This window comes from Solanum verrucosum, unplaced genomic scaffold (genome assembly GCF_900185275.1).
Source record: "Solanum verrucosum unplaced genomic scaffold, falcon-dt-bn FXZP01000435.1, whole genome shotgun sequence".
Classification (NCBI taxonomy): Eukaryota; Viridiplantae; Streptophyta; class Magnoliopsida; order Solanales; family Solanaceae; genus Solanum; species Solanum verrucosum.
In genome coordinates, this window is record NW_026020465.1 from 567365 (window position 1) to 585133 (window position 17769).

The following is a 17769-nucleotide window of genomic DNA, read 5'->3' on the forward strand; positions in this document are numbered from 1 at the left end:
TTAAATGTCACGTTTATGTATTATATCAAACAAAACGAAGTTTCAAGTCATATGCATGATCGATTATAAAAATACTTATAGAAAAACCATAGCTTGGTGTACAATACATTCCAGGTTCATTAAGGTTTCAGAAACATTAATGATTGTTTCCACATTAAATATTTATACAAGTAAAAAAATAAAATATTAATCAACAACCTTGTTAAAATTCTAACTAACTTGTTATTACGTGTTAACGATATTTTATATGACAAAAATTTTACACCGTCAATATATGTAATGTTTTTTGGGTGGTTATTTTTGTCATCAATTAAAACTGTCTGGTTAAACTTTATAATTAAAAAAAGGGTTAAGTGAAACATTAAGAATGGAGTAGAGTAACCTTCACTCGTAATTAATCTTGAAATCTTTGTCATTCACATGAGTTAACAATACCTTTGTCCTTTAAGAAAAAGCTGCCTTTCCCTATATTCTCTCACTATACACACTTTTTCGTCATCCACCATCTAGCTTAATTAACCTTTTTTAAAAAATAATAATAAAATAATTAATTTAATACATTCATTACTCCTTTGTGACAATAGAAACCAACTTCACATAAATATGTGATTTATTTAAAATTGTTCAACTATATATATATATATATATATATATATATATATATATATATATAAGCTACACCTTAATTCCAAACAAGTTAAAGACCATCCACATTGCTACATTTAAGTGTGTTACAATTACTTCCTCCGTTCCTATTTATATGTCATCATTTTTTGATTTCATGTGCATTAAGAAATTAAGTAAATTTACTATTTTATCCTTATTTAATTTTTTTTAAGTCAACTTTTCCATCAATGAATATGAATTAATTATTTTGATTAATTAATTCGACCAATGAACATGAATTATTTACGTAGTTTTTCTATGTTGGTCAAATATATATTTTCAAGACTAATAACTAACCAGGGTAAAATAGGAAGAATATTACTCTTTATGCATCGATTTTATGAAATGACAATTATTATGAACCAATTATTTATAATAAAAATGACATATAAAAAGGAATGGAGGAAATAGTACAAGAAGTTGTTTATATTTTTTACTGGCCTGTAAATCTCTAATCAAACTAGAAGGGGAAAAGATTAAAAAAAACTATAAGAAGAACACATTCTCTCCATGTTCAATGTCGGAGTCACTTACAATAAAGTCCAAATATTTCCCCAAACAATATATTATTTGCATTTATATAAACACAGCTGTTTTTTTTTTTTTTGCAGAACCCAAGATCTCACGACCTATTAATCCAGCTCCTTTTTATTTTTTCCTTAACTAATCCCCATGTGAACCTCAGTACTGTACCAACTTATACGATATAGCTTGACTTGACACATAATTTAAGAAAATAAAAAGTATTTTTGAAATTTGTGATCTAAAATAAGTCATAAATGCATTATAAAGTTCAATTGTTATCAAATTCTGGCCAAAAGGATTTTTCCATATAAAAATATGTCATTTTCTTTGGAATTGACTTAAAAAATGTGAGTCGTATAAATTGGAAAAGACTTAGGGTGTGTTTGGTATGAAGGAAAATGTTTTCCATGGAAAATGTTTTCCTAGAAAATGTTTTCCAGGAAAACAAGTTGATTTTTGACTTATTTTCTCATATTTGGTTGGTGAGTAGAAAATATTTTCCGGAAAAGATTTTTAGTGTTTGATTTATGAATGAAAAATATTTTTGAGAAATATCTTTTATTTTTACTAGAGTAGAAAATAATTTTTGAAATTGAAAATAGTTTTTAAAAACAAAGTTAATTTTTTTTTGGGGAGTGGGGGGTGGGTGAAGGAGGGGGTTGAGGGTAGGGGTGAAAAATTGAAATTTTGAAGTTGAAAATATTTTTGAAAAACAAACTTAAATTTTTTTTTTGGGGGTGGGGGTGGGGGGGCTGGTAGGGGGTGGGTAGTTGGGGGTTGAGGGTAGGGGTGAAAAAATGAAATTTTGAAATTAAAAATATTTTTTAAAAAACAAACTTAAATTTTTTGTGGGGGGGGGGTGGTGGGAGTGGGTGGGTGGGGGGTTGGGGGGTTGGGTAGGACGGGGGTGGGGGGTCAAGGGTAGGATGAAAAAATGAAATTTTGAAGTTGAGAATATTTTTCAAAAACAAACTTAAATTTTTTTTGGGGGGGTTGGGGGTAGGGGGTAGGGGTGGGTGAGGTGGGGGGTCGAGGATAGGATGAAAAAATGAAATTTTGAATTTGTAAATAATTTTTAAAAACAAACTCAGTTTTTTTTTGGGGGTGTGGGGTGACCGGAGAGGGGGGTGGGTGATCAAGGATCGGGATGAAAAAATAAAAATTTGAAGTTGAAAATATTTTTTAAAAACAAACTTGAATTTTTTTCTTTTTGAAGGGGGTTGGGGGCTGATAGGGGGTTGATGGGGGGGGAGGGTAGTGGGTGGGGGTAAAAAAATAAAAAATTGAAATTAGAAATATCTTTTAAAAACAATTTTTAATATTTTTTTTGGGAGGGGGTGGGGGTAGGGTAAAAAAAATTGAATTTAAAAACAAGTTTAAATTATTTGTTTTTTTTTTTTTTTTGGGGGGGGGGGTTGGTTGGGGGTGGTTTGAGGAATAAATTGATTTTTCAACAAAAAAATAATTGTAATTTGAAGTTGGAAGAAAGTTTTGGAAAATGTTTTCCTTAAGTTTAGAAGGGAAGTCATTTTCCTTAAATTTGAGGATAATGAGTTGATTTGGAAAACATTTTCCAAAACATTTAGCCCAACCAAACATGAGAAAATTGGAAAACATTTTCCGAAAAATGTTTTCCTTCATACCAAACACACCCTTAGTGTTTTACTAACTCCATTAATAATATTCTACTCTACTTATATAATAATACTAATACTCATCTCTTTTTTCTTACCTTGTTCTTCTTCTTCTTCTTCTTGCCCCTTGTTGGCCCCATCATCTCCCTCACAATCATTGATGCAATGCTAGCACACAAATTACTAACAAAAGAGAGAGTGTAAGCACAGGAAAAAAAGTAGTAATGAATTTATTAACCATTTTCATACTCTTCTTGTTCTACTATTACAGTGTTTTTGCTAACGGAGTGGTTGCGAAAGTTGATTTGAATGATGAGGTGTCTATTCTACTTTCTATTAAAGAAAGTCTCGTTGATCCATTGGATCATCTTCGTGATTGGACAGTGCCCAATAATGCAGCTGCAGGGAACAATAGAAGTATTATTGTTCCCTGCAGTTGGACGGGAGTTGAATGCAACTCCCATGGGGCAGTCGAGAAGCTTGATCTGTCCCACATGAATCTCACTGGCACAGTGTCTAATGATATCCAAAAGTTGAAGAGTTTGACTTCTCTCAATCTATGCTTCAATGAGTTTTCATCGCCATTGCCGAAAAGTTTCTCAAATCTAACTGCATTGAAAAGCATTGATGTGAGCCAGAACTATTTTGTCTATGACTTCCCTGTAGGTCTTGGAATGTCAGAAGCGCTTATGTATTTGAATGCTTCGAGTAATAACTTCTCCGGTTATCTTCCTGAGGATATTGGAAATGCTACATTGCTCGAGACATTGGATTTTCGAGGGAATTTCTTCGAAGGTTCAATTCCTAAATCTTATAGGAATTTGGGGAAATTGAAGTTTTTAGGTCTTTCAGGGAACAATTTGACTGGACACATTCCAGGAGAGCTGGGGCAGCTTTCGTCGCTTGAGACTGTAGTACTGGGATACAATCTTTTCGAAGGTGGAATTCCAGCTGAATTTGGAAATCTGACAAATCTCAACTATCTTGATCTTGCTATTGGAAATCTTGGAGGTTCAATTCCTTCTGAGCTAGGAAAGCTGAAGCTGCTCGATACGATTTTCTTGTACAAGAACAAGCTTGAAGGCAAGATTCCGCCAGAGATTGGCAATATGACTTCATTGCAGTTGCTTGATCTGTCTGATAACATGCTTACGGGTGAAATTCCAGTTGAGATTGCTGAACTTAAGAATTTGCAGCTTTTGAATATAATGTCGAACAAATTATCAGGTTCAGTTCCCCCTGGGATTGGAGGTTTGACTCAGCTGGAAGTAGTTGAGCTGTGGAATAACAGCTTATCAGGTCCTTTGCCAAGTGATCTTGGAAGAAATTCGCCATTGCAATGGGTGGATATTTCATCCAACTCATTTACCGGTCCAATTCCAGCAGGATTATGCGCCAAAGGTAACCTCACTAAGCTTATCATGTTTAACAATGCTTTCTCTGGTCCAATTCCAACTGGTTTATCAACCTGCATGTCCCTCGTTCGTGTAAGAATGCAGAACAATCTTCTTTCGGGGACGATCCCAGCAGGTTTTGGTAAACTTGGGAAACTACAGAGGCTGGAACTGGCAAACAATAGTCTGACAGGACAAATCCCAAGTGATCTTGCTTCTTCTACCTCTCTTTCCTTTATTGATTTCTCTAGAAACCACATTCAGTCTTCTATTCCTTCATTCATTCTTGCAATTCCGACTCTTCAAAATTTCATTGCCTCAGACAATAAGATGATAGGCGAAATCCCGGATCAATTCCAGGATTGTCCTTCTCTTACTGTTCTGGATCTATCCACAAACCATTTCACTGGAGATCTTCCAGCTAGCATTGCTTCCTGTGAGAAGTTAGTAACTTTGAACCTTCGAAACAACCAATTAAACGGTCCAATTCCAAGAGCGATTTCCATGATGCCAACATTAGCTATTCTAGATCTATCCAATAATTCTTTAACTGGTGGGATACCTGAGAACTTTGGCAATTCACCAGCACTAGAAATGCTGAATGTTTCTCATAACAAACTGGAGGGTCCTGTCCCGGAAAATGGTATGTTGAGAACAATCAATCCGGATGACCTGATTGGAAATGCCGGTCTATGTGGTGGAGTGCTTCCTCCATGTTCTCATAATGCAGAATACACATCAAAGCAGAAGAGCTTGCACGCGAAGCACATCATCACAGGATGGCTAACTGGTGTAGCAGCTCTTCTGCTTTTTTTGACAGCAGGTCTTGTAGCTAGATCTCTATACAAGAGATGGCATGAAAATGGGAGCTGCTTTGAACCAAACTTTGAGATGAGCCGTGGTGAATGGCCATGGAGGTTGATGGCATTCCAGAGGCTAGGATTCACTAGTAATGACATCTTGGCTTGCCTTAAAGAGTCAAATGTCATTGGAATGGGAGCAACAGGGGTTGTATACAAAGCTGAAATGCAACGCGAGAATATGGTTGTTGCAGTAAAGAAACTGTGGAAATCTGGAACTGATATTGAGATGGGGCACAGTGATGATCTCGTAGGTGAGGTGAACGTTCTTGGAAAATTGAGGCATCGAAATATTGTCAGGCTTCTGGGGTTCCTTCACAACAAACGTGATGCAATGATAATATACGAGTATATGCAAAATGGTAGCCTTGGAGAGGTTTTACATGGTAAACAAGCAGCAGGGAGACTGCTTGTCGATTGGGTCACTCGATATAACATAGCACTTGGAGTGGCACAAGGCCTTGCTTATCTCCATCATTACTGCCATCCACCAGTTATTCACCGGGATGTCAAGTCAAATAACATACTTCTTGATGCAAATCTAGAGGCAAGAATTGCAGATTTTGGTTTGGCAAGAACGATGCTCAAGAAGAATGAAACAGTTTCCATGGTTGCTGGATCTTATGGATACATAGCCCCCGGTAAGTCCTTCAATTTTTTCATCAATGTTTACTCTAGAGTGATTTTTGTTACTAATATTTAACAATCATTTATCTGGATTTTGACTTTGCAGAGTACGGATACACGTTGAAAGTGGATGAGAAGAGTGATATTTACAGCTATGGAGTTGTTCTCATGGAGCTCTTAACTGGTAAACGTCCTCTAGATCCTGAATTTGGGGAATCTGTTGACATTGTAGAATGGTTTCGGATGAAGATCCGAGATAATAAGTCTTTAGAAGAAGCACTTGACCCAAATGTAGGAGCAACACAACATGTTCAAGAAGAAATGTTGTTAGTTTTAAGGATAGCAATTCTATGTATAGCCAAACTCCCCAAGGACAGACCATCCATGAGGGATGTTTTGACGATGCTCGAAGAGGCAAAGCCTCGGAGAAAAAGCAATAGCAACAGTGGAGGTAGCCATGATGCTACTACTAACAGAGATAAGCCAATATTCAGTACATCACCTGTAAATGGTCTTTTGTAAGAAGAGAAGTCATCTCCCTTTCCCTATTTGAGTCCATTTCATTTGTAATTGTCATGTAGTATTTGACTTGTATTTAGAGGTTCATACATTGATTCTTGTATGTGTAGAATTAAGGTAGTACAGGCAGCATTCTTCCCGTTACTGCTGCAAGTGATGTTTCACTAATTCTTTGATCACGCAAGAAGAAGTTATCGATCAAATAACAGAGTTTTCTAACACACATTCTCTAATCAAGACTAGGAATTGTATTGCTCACCTGAAATACCATTAGATTTAATAAAATGAAAACGGCTTGACCTCACTGACAGAAAACAACAATTCAGAGCTCGTTTAATCGATAGTCATGGCTCAGGGAACATGCATTTATAAAGAGAAACTTATCAAGGCTTCTTTCTCTTGAACAAGTGATAATATGCAACATAAGAAACCAAGGTTATTCTTGTCCACCAGACTCATGTTTCGAATTTTCTTACTTTCAACCAGCATAGCAAAATGTACAATTCCTGCACACTCCTCCATGGCTAAGATATACTTTCTTCCCAAAACTACTGACAATCAAATAATCTTAAGTTCTATAGACAACATATCTTGCTCCAAGAAATAGTTGCAGAATAAGAGAAGACAAGAAATTGAAATACAAACATGAAAGCTTGTATCAAAACCAACAAAAAAGGTTCCCAGTATGAACCTTGCAAACTTTCCTTTCAACAACATTAGAGTTCATCTGTTTCAAGGAGCAGCAAGCTCATCATCGTAATATAGTATAAGTGGACACATCCATGCTACACAAGGGTGGAATGAAACTTCTGCTGAAGATCGCATGGTGAATGACATATACAGGCATCTTCTGTAATCCAGCAAAAGGGATCTCCTCCCAGAGAGTGGGGTAGACCGTGTGGTAAAAAAACAAGTAAAGTGACGCAAAAAAAAAACCAATAAGGTCATATAAGACCAATTTGTTACTCAGAAAATTATTTTACCATCCACTAAAATTTCCTTCTAGACTTCATCCTTCAAATGGAGGTCTTCTTTATCTTTTGAAAGTTGATTCTTTGTCTGACCTATATAGGCTTAGTCCCCGGTCTTCCACCATTTCTATCCATGAAACTTGGAGCTGAAATTTCATCAAAAAATTTGGTCAGTATGAAGTTAAGTCAGTTTTTATCTGTATGAGGTGCATGTGCATCATAAATATGACTCAACACCTACATGTACCGAGTCCATTGGCATCAGATGTCCTCATGATTCGTAGTCTCTTGACTGAGCTAATAAACATCCTGAAACAACCAAGGAAACAAGTAAGATAAACATGGTTATATTTTGTCAGTTTCCATACAGCAGAATGTATGTTCTACAAATAAGCCAGAAAGCACAGAGGAAACAGAAATACTAATCTCTAGGAAGCCTAAGTTGAAACCGCATCCAACCATCCCAGACCATTTTATTAGAACATAATACGTATGCAAACGAGCAAAAATAAGTACAAAATAGGATATATATAGATAAGAATAAAAAATCTCCCCAACTCATGCTGAAAATAATCTCCTTATTATATATTGAGCATCTTCTCCATTCACTTTCACTATGAGAAAACAAAGGTTCAGAGGTAAAGTACGATGTATCTGTTGATTTTTCGCAACACATTTTATAAAAGCGTATTTTAGTTGTCATTGTGCAGGAGGAGGAGCAAGGTAACAGATGCAGGACATACTCCCAAGGAACATCTCCAACAAGCATCCAGTCTCCTTCTTTGTCTTCATAAGTCAGCACAAATTCAGATGATCCATCTAATAATCTTGAAGAAGACGTTGTTTCTGACATGACACCTAGCTCCTGTACGTTTGATGCTGGCAGCAGACAAAAATTGCTAACGTCAGGACCCATGGAAAATGAACCTTAAATACTAGGGTAGAACTCAAAAGAAATGTTAAAAAAACAGAAATGAGCAAGAATGGCATACATGTCAATTCCTCTCAGGTGTCGGGCACAGAACATATGGGACGGCAAACATTTCCAACCATTTTTTTTATTACAACCATGAACATTGTATTGTGCAATACGCGGTGTAAAATTCATTCAACATGTAAAGTAACTAAAACAATTGAGTTCATTATCTCTTGTTTATGGGATCGCAGGGGCCATATCCATGGTAACAGGTTTGTCATTTTAAGATTAATGTACTAGGGAGAAGAACTACTCACATCTTGCACAAACAGTCGTGCTGGGTCTTAAGAACATGTTGTCTAGAGTCCGTGCCAAGTTCTCGTAGCTACTATGTGCATTCAGATCTACCTTCCTTCCAATTGCAACTCCATCCATATTGACCTTCACAAATAGAGAAGCCTTGACGAGCCCTTTCTCCTTTGCGAAGTTGTTGATCTTGCTGCTCCCAGCATTAGCGATAGTATTTTTACTTTTGCATTTCTCATTTGTCACAGAAAATTCTTCTGGGGGTGGTGGTTTTGTCTGGTTAACTAGGGTGTTCATCCTATAAGTTCTTATAGGAGGCCATCCAACAACCTGACTGCATTGTTGGATTTCAAGCAAAAGTTAAGTAACAAATAAAAGAAAAAAAGTCAAAAAGAAAGAAAAGTATAAATGTCAAGTATGTTTTTAGCAGCTTATTATAGTCTACTCACTAAATAAATGCATTGCCTACATTTATTAGGAAGAAAAAAAGGATATATTTTCCTCTGATGTAGCGGAAATTTCAAATATGATGATACGTGCAATAAGAGTGATGACATAGCTTAGTCATAAGTGGTAGGACAACATCAGTTTCAGGGGTGCCAAGTAGCAGAACAATCAAAAGAACCATACATGAAAATAATGTCAGATCTGAGTTGGCCTATGGATGCATATGTTAAAACTAAAAACTGAGAGGTCACACCTAAGAGTAAGTGACCAGACACACATCCTAATTCCTAAGCTCCACAACTAGAACACCATCTGTCGAAGCCATATCTATACCAGTCATTTTTCTTACACCACACACATTATTCATCGAGTTTAACATGGAAGAGATACAAATTTGTCATTTAAAGGAACCATATTTTTTTTTTTTGATGACATTAAAGGAACCATATTCATATGAACATATTAATAATAATGTAGAATGTCTTTATGTTTTAAATCGAAGGAAGATAAATTGGAATCTTGAAGTAGCATTTTACATTTGCAGAAGACAGCCCTTTGTCTGAAGTCAATATGAAATCACACGTTCAATTAAAAGATGTATACTTGTCATACTCACACAAGCAATAATGATCTGGAACAATACCACATTAGATTCCAAACATATAAGCCATAACAAATACTACTCCATACAGAATTTGTACATTTTACCAACAATAAGTTTCCTGAAAAGGGAATCCATTATCTCCAACCCGACAAATTAGAAGTGAAACATTTCAAGGAATAACACAACCAAAAGAACGGCACCAAAATTATATAATCACTCTTCGATGAATAACTAGCCATAAACCTATCAATTGGTTCCATAAAACTATAACTTATTGAGTCTGACTGTACAGAATGTTACACAAAGATACAGTTTTTTTTAGTTTTTTTATAGGAAGGTAAGGTAATTTATGGATAAACTAGCACAAAGAGTGTGCTATAACAACTGTACACAGAGATGCCAATTTTGGCAGGAAATCAATGTCACAATCCTCCTAAGGAAGTTCCATACATAATGCAGTCTCTGGCAATCATCAATCGTGCTAAGTTAAAACAAGCTCAACATCCAAAAGAGCATCCTCTCTTTTCTATGGGAAATTGAGTTAGTTTTCTAGTTCCAAATGCTCTTGAACGATAAGCTGAATAAAGGATAACTCTTTTTCTTTTTCTCTTTTATATTGGATGTACACAATCATTGGCTTGACTAAGATTAAAATCATCCATAATACTTCCAATAGCAAAGGACCCACCTTACTTTGATGTAATCTACGAGAAGAACCTCTGTCCTGCAAACAGCTTGCCATTGTTTGTATGAAAAAAAAACAAGCTGACATCCAGTTACTTTCCATTTCTACTAACCAGACTGCTGCCTTTTGGTTTCTAAGAGTTTTTACAAAGTAGTTTTCAACTAGAAATATCTTGCATCGTCAAAAATACTATTATTAAGATCAATTGAAGTTGATATAATCATCAATCAAAGTGCTTGACTACTTTTTATTTTTGGTGTAAAGAGGAAGGGATAGAAGATATTGCACAAATTTTGGATTTTATAGGCACTTTGTAATCTATTAGCCTTTTTGTTTTTTTCTCTTGGTGGAAACCATTTTTTGGAGGTCTCCAGCATATCCTTAATGCTGATGAATACAACATTACCTTTATCAAAAAAAAGATATAATCATCAATCAACATGACACACATTGCATTGTTAATATCATTTCCAATAAAAACCAGATGGTCTTATTTGTGAGTGCATCCTATTACATAACAAAAAATTAACTTGACGTATAATCCTCATCTCTTTCGACTCTTTCTCCTAGAACAATGTTTGTACTACCAGTTGCTGTCAAACATTAAAAAGGATGAGTACCCCAATTGCTTCAGCTTTGTGTCACCTCAAACAAGATTCTTCCTTTAGACGAATGCACAGAAATATTCAATTAAAATTAGGTCGTTTAGCTTAGTACAATATCCTACCACGAGGACGAATATATAATACAGAGATATATCAAATGGATACAGACAAGATAAACATTTCATCATAAAAAGAAAATGCACTTCATCATAGGTATCTGATTCCTAAAGAACCAAATGCAGAGCAAACAAATATATATTTCAAATCAAACAAGATGAAACAAGAAAAGAAAATAAAATTGATGCAGAGTTACATCAAAGAATCATGAAATTCCCTTCTCTCCTACAAACATCAAACTAACACCTTGATCATATCATATGAAAAAATAACGAGGAGAACAAAAAAGGGGCAGAGACAAAATGGTGATACCTGACACTAGAACGAGGAGGAGAAATAGAATCAGCAGTTCTCTTGGTTCCACAAGAAGCATTATTAGCTTTAATAGCAGAAGAAGATGAACATGAAGATGATGAATTAGAACCTAAAGAAGGGAAATCTTTTTTGGGTGTCAAGATTTTAGCATAACAACCTCTTGAACCAGTTCTAGACTTAGGAACAACAACATCAGCAGCACCAAGACTAAGTCCAAGACCCAATTCAAGTTCAGTCTCATCAGGGTATGATGAAGAAGCCTCAGATGATGACAACACCCCGATATTATCTTCCTTTGACACAGTACAAATTGACCCATCAATTGAAACTCCATAAGTAACTCCTCCTCCCAAACCCATTAGACCAAAAGTAGCTTTCATCAAGAAAACTTGAAGGGTTTCTTGATTTTTTGAGAAAAAGAGCAAAGAAGATGGTATTGAAAGGAAGGTAGGTAAAGGGGGTTAGGGGAGTGTTGGAGAAGGTAAGAAAAGTGGGGTAGCTTTGTCTGCTTTGTGCGCTTCAGAAGATGAATATGATGATGATTTTTCTCCTAAACGGTCCCCAGTGCTGCTGTTGCTATTTTGTAGCAGGCAATAACTAATTTGTTTTTTCAAGAATACCAAATTTGGTTCAGACTAATTATGAAAAAGGACAAAAGGGAGAAAGGTCAAATTTTGCTTTCAAATTATTCAAATTTGTTTTTTTACTGATATATGTTTGGGGGGTTAAATATTTATAGGAAAAACTTCAAAATATGACAAACATCCATATATATTTAAGAAAAATAGCTATATATTTTTTTTCATGTTATATAGATATAATTAGACTATAAATAGCAAAGTTAATTGTATATAAATAAATAATTTTTTTATATATATTTAATATAATAAATAAATATTAAATAAGAAAGTAATTATTGAATGCCTAATTAATTATGACAGGCACATTTGTGATCTTTTCCCATGTTTACCATCATCAAAATTTTCTCTTTCATCAATATTCATACATGACATATTTTCTGATTTTTTCTCCCAAATTCATTCAAATTCAAGATCTCTTACATCACTGCAGGAGTGATTTTTGTGATTTTGTATCAATCATGTATATTCTAATTGCATATATATCTCGTTTTTATGAGCATTATATATCTACACATCTACACTTTCTTCTATTTTTCATAGGGTTTTGATTCAAGAATTTGTTTATCCATTTCAATGGCTAAAATTGATACTCCGAGGAAGGTTATGAGAGGTATACCTTTATTTGACAAATTGTTGGATGAACTACCTTCTTTTGATCTGTATATTACTCAACAGCAAGCCAAAATTCCAGGCTCTGTTGCTGCAATAGAGAACGAAAGAAGAACAAAAAAGGTTAATGACCATATATACCCTTAAATCTGCTTGAAGAAATCGAACATGCAAAATTAGTAAAGAGGAAAAAAGGTTCAGAAGTGAAAACTAATCGTGAAAAAGGAGAAAAGTCAACAATATTGATTCAAGTGAGTGTGAAAAAAGAGCAGTCGAGCAGGAACAAGAGAAAAATTAATGAAATTGAGATTTGTATGTTTTTTTTTTTTAGTTTAATGTCATTTACTTATATATCTTAACACACGTATTGTGTGCCATTGTCATTATGGATTGTCCTCTTATATTGAAATTGTTAGAAAATTTGATTTCGTATGTATATAGTTGTTAAAAATGATTACAAGAAGAACATGAACAAAAAAGAGATTGAGGGTTCTCTCATTGTCAATTTGTATATAGTAGAATACTTATATACATAGACATTTGTATTATTATATAACCACAAGTTGAACTATTGATCTGTGAATATAATTATATTTGAAAACATAAGTACTTTGTCAAATTTAATTAGGGAATTCAAGTATAGTTGAATACATCATTACTATATTGTTGGCCTTTTCAAAATTTTATTTAGAAGAATAATTATACAGTTTGATACCCACAAATTGTATCTTTTTTGTTCGTTTGTCTAATGTATATCCATACTTATACAGTTTGATACCCACAAATTATACTTTTTTTGCTCGTTTGTCTAATGTATTCATATTTTTGCTTAACAACAGTGTTGAGATGTATCCATATTTATATACATAGATACTTGTATTGTTATATAAGCACAAGTTGAAATGTTGATTTGCGAATACAGTTATATCTAGATAGATAAGTACTATATCTAAGATAAAAAGTTGATTAGGGAATACAAGTATAGTTGTATCCAACGTATTCATTTTTGTGTTTAACAACAATGTATTCATTGTATTATATATTGGTGTATTCATTTTTTGTTTAACAACTAGTGTATCTATTGCCATGTAGTTCTCCTATTCAAAATCGAAATACTTAACCTTCAGTCACAAATTCAACAATTTGCTTACATACAATAACTTGAATTAACAAAAAGAATTATTAATACCTTTACGACGCCAGAATAAGAAATATGGAGACAACAAGAAAATTGAGTATGATGTATATATCACAATTTTTGTTAAACTGGTAAAGAATATGATCTGATATGTCTTTAAATAAGTAATTTTTAGTTATAAAGTTAATTATGGGAAGTTGCTCATTGTATGGACATAATGTAAGGATAGTGGGTTATAATTAGAGTGAATTCCTTATTTAGTTTGTTGTACTTAAAGATATATTAATGTATAAATAAAAAAAATAAAAAATAATACAAAAATACAGCGAAAAAGTGATATAAATTGTAGTCATTTATTGTAAATAACATACTTATAGCTATTGGTATTCATTTACCCTATAAAAATATAGTTATTTTTGTAAGTTGCATATGTATATAACCGACTCTATTAGCTAACACATTTTTTAAATATATAGGTGGAACCCATCGATAGCCTCTTAAAATTGGCACCAATTTTCACTTAAACACCTCAAGTAAGCTTTGTTTAGGGCTTCGCTATGTCATTTTGACCATTTTCTGACAATCAACTAAAATTACAAAGTGTGTGTAATACACTTGCGGATGACATGACATGATGACATGTGTCATTTGATTGTATAATATAATAATTTTAAAATAAATTATTATAAAAAAAATAACTAATTTTCAATAAAACAAATAAATAACTTATTTTCTATCACTCCCACCCCCACCTTATCATTTTTGTCTCTCCAACCCTCCCATCATTTTTTTGGTTATTCTTCCATTTTTTTTTCTTTTTCGTTGTAAATTTGATTTTGAGAACCATTTTATTGATAGTGAGGTGAGGTTCTGACAAGTATGGCATTCTTCTTCTATTTTTTTTTTGAAAAAAAATGTGTGTTTTGTTCTAATAAATGTTTTCAAAATTAGTGTGATGATTTGTTAAAATTTTATTCTTGTAAATGTTTTTAAAGTTGGTGTGATAATTTTTTTATTTTATTTTTTCATATTTTGTAAGTTTTTTCATCATGATTTTTCATGGTGGAAGGTGGAATAAGTGGTAGGGATAAAAAGTGAAGAAGAAGAAGGACAAAAATAAAATAATAATAAAAAACACTCCTCACGTACTCAAAATGGGTGCAACACACCCAATGTGTCAAGTCAGTAGAAAGTGCCAAAATGACACAGCGGGACTCAATATGAGGTGTCTGAAATGAACAAAGCTTAGTTAACGTGTCTAAGTGAAAATTAGTACAATCTTTAGAGGACCACCGATGAATTTGGCCTTAAATATAAGAAGGATGGTAATGTGTTGGGGTTAAATATAGCATACATATATAACCGTTGTATACATAACAGGTTAATTCTAAATTTTCCTCTTTCAAGTTGGATAAATTGATATTTGATATCATGACTAAAATAAAATCAAGGGTTAAAAAGGAAGTAGAAGATGTCGGATATTATGATGCGTCATCAGTTTATTGGCCTAAACCGATGTCAAATTGAGGAACGAAGAAATTTTGATTTTAGGCGCGTTGCTTTAGTAAATATCGAGATTTGTCCGTTAATTGACACTCACGACTAAAATCAAGGGCAAAATTAATTGAAAAATATCTCATGATAGTTAGTTTGATCCTAATTTTTCAAAATAAAATCGGCTAATTTTGGTCGGCATTTTTAGCCAAAAATTGAAAAAAAATAAGAAATATTGAGTTTAATCTTAGCTTGGATAATGATGAAAAAACTCGAAGCAAAGGCACCGGGAAAAGAAGGTAAAACTGATTAGGCTTATTGGAGATGTATTTTTTTTCTGATATTCAATATTTATATTGAATATTGACTTAATCTAAATTCAATCTAAAAAGTTTCATGTTGTGATAAACGCTTCTTAATAAAGATAATTCTATATTAAAAAGACTAAAAACCTTGATTAAAGAAATGTTGATTGTGAATGAGTTTGAAGAATTAATGAGCGTAGGGACAAAGAAAAGTGGGTAGAGTTGCAAAGAACAACCCGACAAAGGTGTGACCACCTAATGACATAGCCCACTCCCCAACCTATAATACAACACCATAGCCCTGCGTGGAACGCCACTAACCTATGCTAAGCAAACATAAAAACGGAGACATCGAAATTTTGTGGGATTGAATTTAAGTAGGTATTTGGATATATAATTTTATATCGTGATATGAAATTAACCTTTGGACAAATAATTTCAAGCTGATTTCATTTTACGATATGAAATTTTAAATTCTCCAAAAACATGATTTGAAAATTTTTAAATACAAAATTAATGCACAAGTTTATGTTTTGTGAAAAAAAAGCTCTCACATTTATATTTATTAACTATTTATTTTATATGGAAATAAATTTATAATATTAATGTCATTATTTTTTAAACCATTTATATTTCATATAACAATTATTCTCACCAACATAAAATATGATATTACTTCAACAATTCCTACTTTTCCGTTTTCACCAAATTCATTATTTTTATTAAATTTATTTACCAACTAATGTTCAATTTTGATTTTTTTATCGAATTAAAGTTTGATCAATGTTGTATCTCGCTTTATGATAGTGTATTATGCGATTTTATAAGCTTTTGTTTATTTGGTAAGATTGTATAGAAAATTGGTATAGTTTAATTGTTTTACAATTTATGGGAGTTTTATGTTTATGAGAAAATATATAACATAAAAAATTCAAATTGCATGTCCAAACAACACTTCAACGTCATCTCATGATTTCATATCGTATGACTAAACGGACCTAAGTATTCATCCTAAAATCTAGCTTACGTCAATATAAAAAGTATTATATTCATCTAGCTTACGTCAATATAAAAAATATTATATTAACTTAAAAAAGCATTTGAATATTTCATAAATTTTTCAGATATTTTTAAAAAAATCAATGTATTAAATATTATTTTTCTCAAAGTTATTGCTTGATGTTACACAACATTTCTAGCATCAATTAGACAATAATATCGCATCAAAAATATTTAGAAAGAAGAATCAAGAAATAACTAGAGTTATACTCATAAGTCATAAGTATTCATTGTTTTTTTCTAAAAAAAAAATTCATCGTATTTTATTTATAATCATAATTACTTTTATGACTTTAAAATTTATTATAAATTATTTTATATCTATTAATGAAAAAAAAAAGTATGCCTAAAGGCACCAAACCTGTAGGTAGTGTCGTATGAGAAATGTACTCATAAGAGTTTTAGGCCCCCAAACATGTACGGGTGTTGACTGTTGAGAAAAGTCAAGAAATGAATTAGTGTAATGCTGTTTTTTTTTTGAATATGTATATAAAAATATTTTTTGCTAATATTTTAGGCTAAAAATGTCTTTGATGTTAATAGTATGGTTTAAAAATGTCTCTATTGTTACTTTTGAATCAAAATGTCATTTTCTTGATAAAAATAGTATTTCCTTTGTTTTGAACACATTTTTTAAATAAAAAATATTGAAAATCATTATTAATTTTCATTTATATAAGATCATAGTAACTCAATACTATTTTTTATTTGGATAACGTAAAACTTATTTTCCTTATAAAAGAAGAATAAACATTGGCTAATATAATCATTAATTTTAAAGTTAAGATATACTCCATAGTCATAAATCATAATGTCATAAAACATGAAAATTTCTTACATTACTTTTAATCATAAAATATCTTTAAAGCATCATGGATGAAGTTATTGTTCATCCCCACCACCCCCCACGCCCCCACACACATTTTTATTAATATATATTAATTTTAAAATCAAGGACTATATTAGCAAATGTTTATCTTACTTCAATTTGAATTTTTTTTTTAAAAAAATAATCATTATCTAAATAAAAATTAGTGATGCAATTACTATGGATCTTATATGTATGACTATGTTATCAATTCAAAAAAAATAAAAAATCAGGTAACTCTATAATAATTGATAAAAGGAGATTAAGAAGATACCAAATTACTTTTCATTTTTACATTAATTTAAGTGATTTAAAAGGAAAAAAAGTAAAACAAAATTCTTTAAAAGTAATATTTTATTAAAAAAATAATGTGTTTAAGAAGAAAAAAAGATAATATGTTTATTAGGAAAATGACATTTTTGATCCAAAAGTAATAATAAGTGCATTTTTTGACAAAAGTATTA

The 17769-nt window shown here is 32.4% G+C and overlaps 2 protein-coding genes across 2 annotated transcripts; one reads left to right on the plus strand and one right to left on the minus strand.

Annotated features, from left to right (window-relative positions):
* Positions 1-2938: 2938 nt before the first annotated feature.
* Positions 2939-6381, plus strand: LOC125808952 (MDIS1-interacting receptor like kinase 1). The gene is made up of 2 exons (XM_049488632.1): positions 2939-5720; positions 5813-6381. Exons 1-2 carry the CDS (start codon positions 3050-3052, stop codon positions 6226-6228), a joined length of 3087 nt encoding a protein of 1028 aa, XP_049344589.1. The 5' UTR covers positions 2939-3049; the 3' UTR covers positions 6229-6381.
* Positions 6382-6870: 489 nt separating this feature from the next.
* Positions 6871-11773, minus strand: LOC125808974 (auxin-responsive protein IAA13-like). The gene is made up of 5 exons (XM_049488653.1): positions 11189-11773; positions 8430-8752; positions 7940-8075; positions 7438-7505; positions 6871-7342 (listed from the first exon to the last, which is right to left on the minus strand). Exons 1-5 carry the CDS (start codon positions 11569-11571, stop codon positions 7290-7292), a joined length of 963 nt encoding a protein of 320 aa, XP_049344610.1. The 5' UTR covers positions 11572-11773; the 3' UTR covers positions 6871-7289.
* Positions 11774-17769: the final 5996 nt, after the last annotated feature.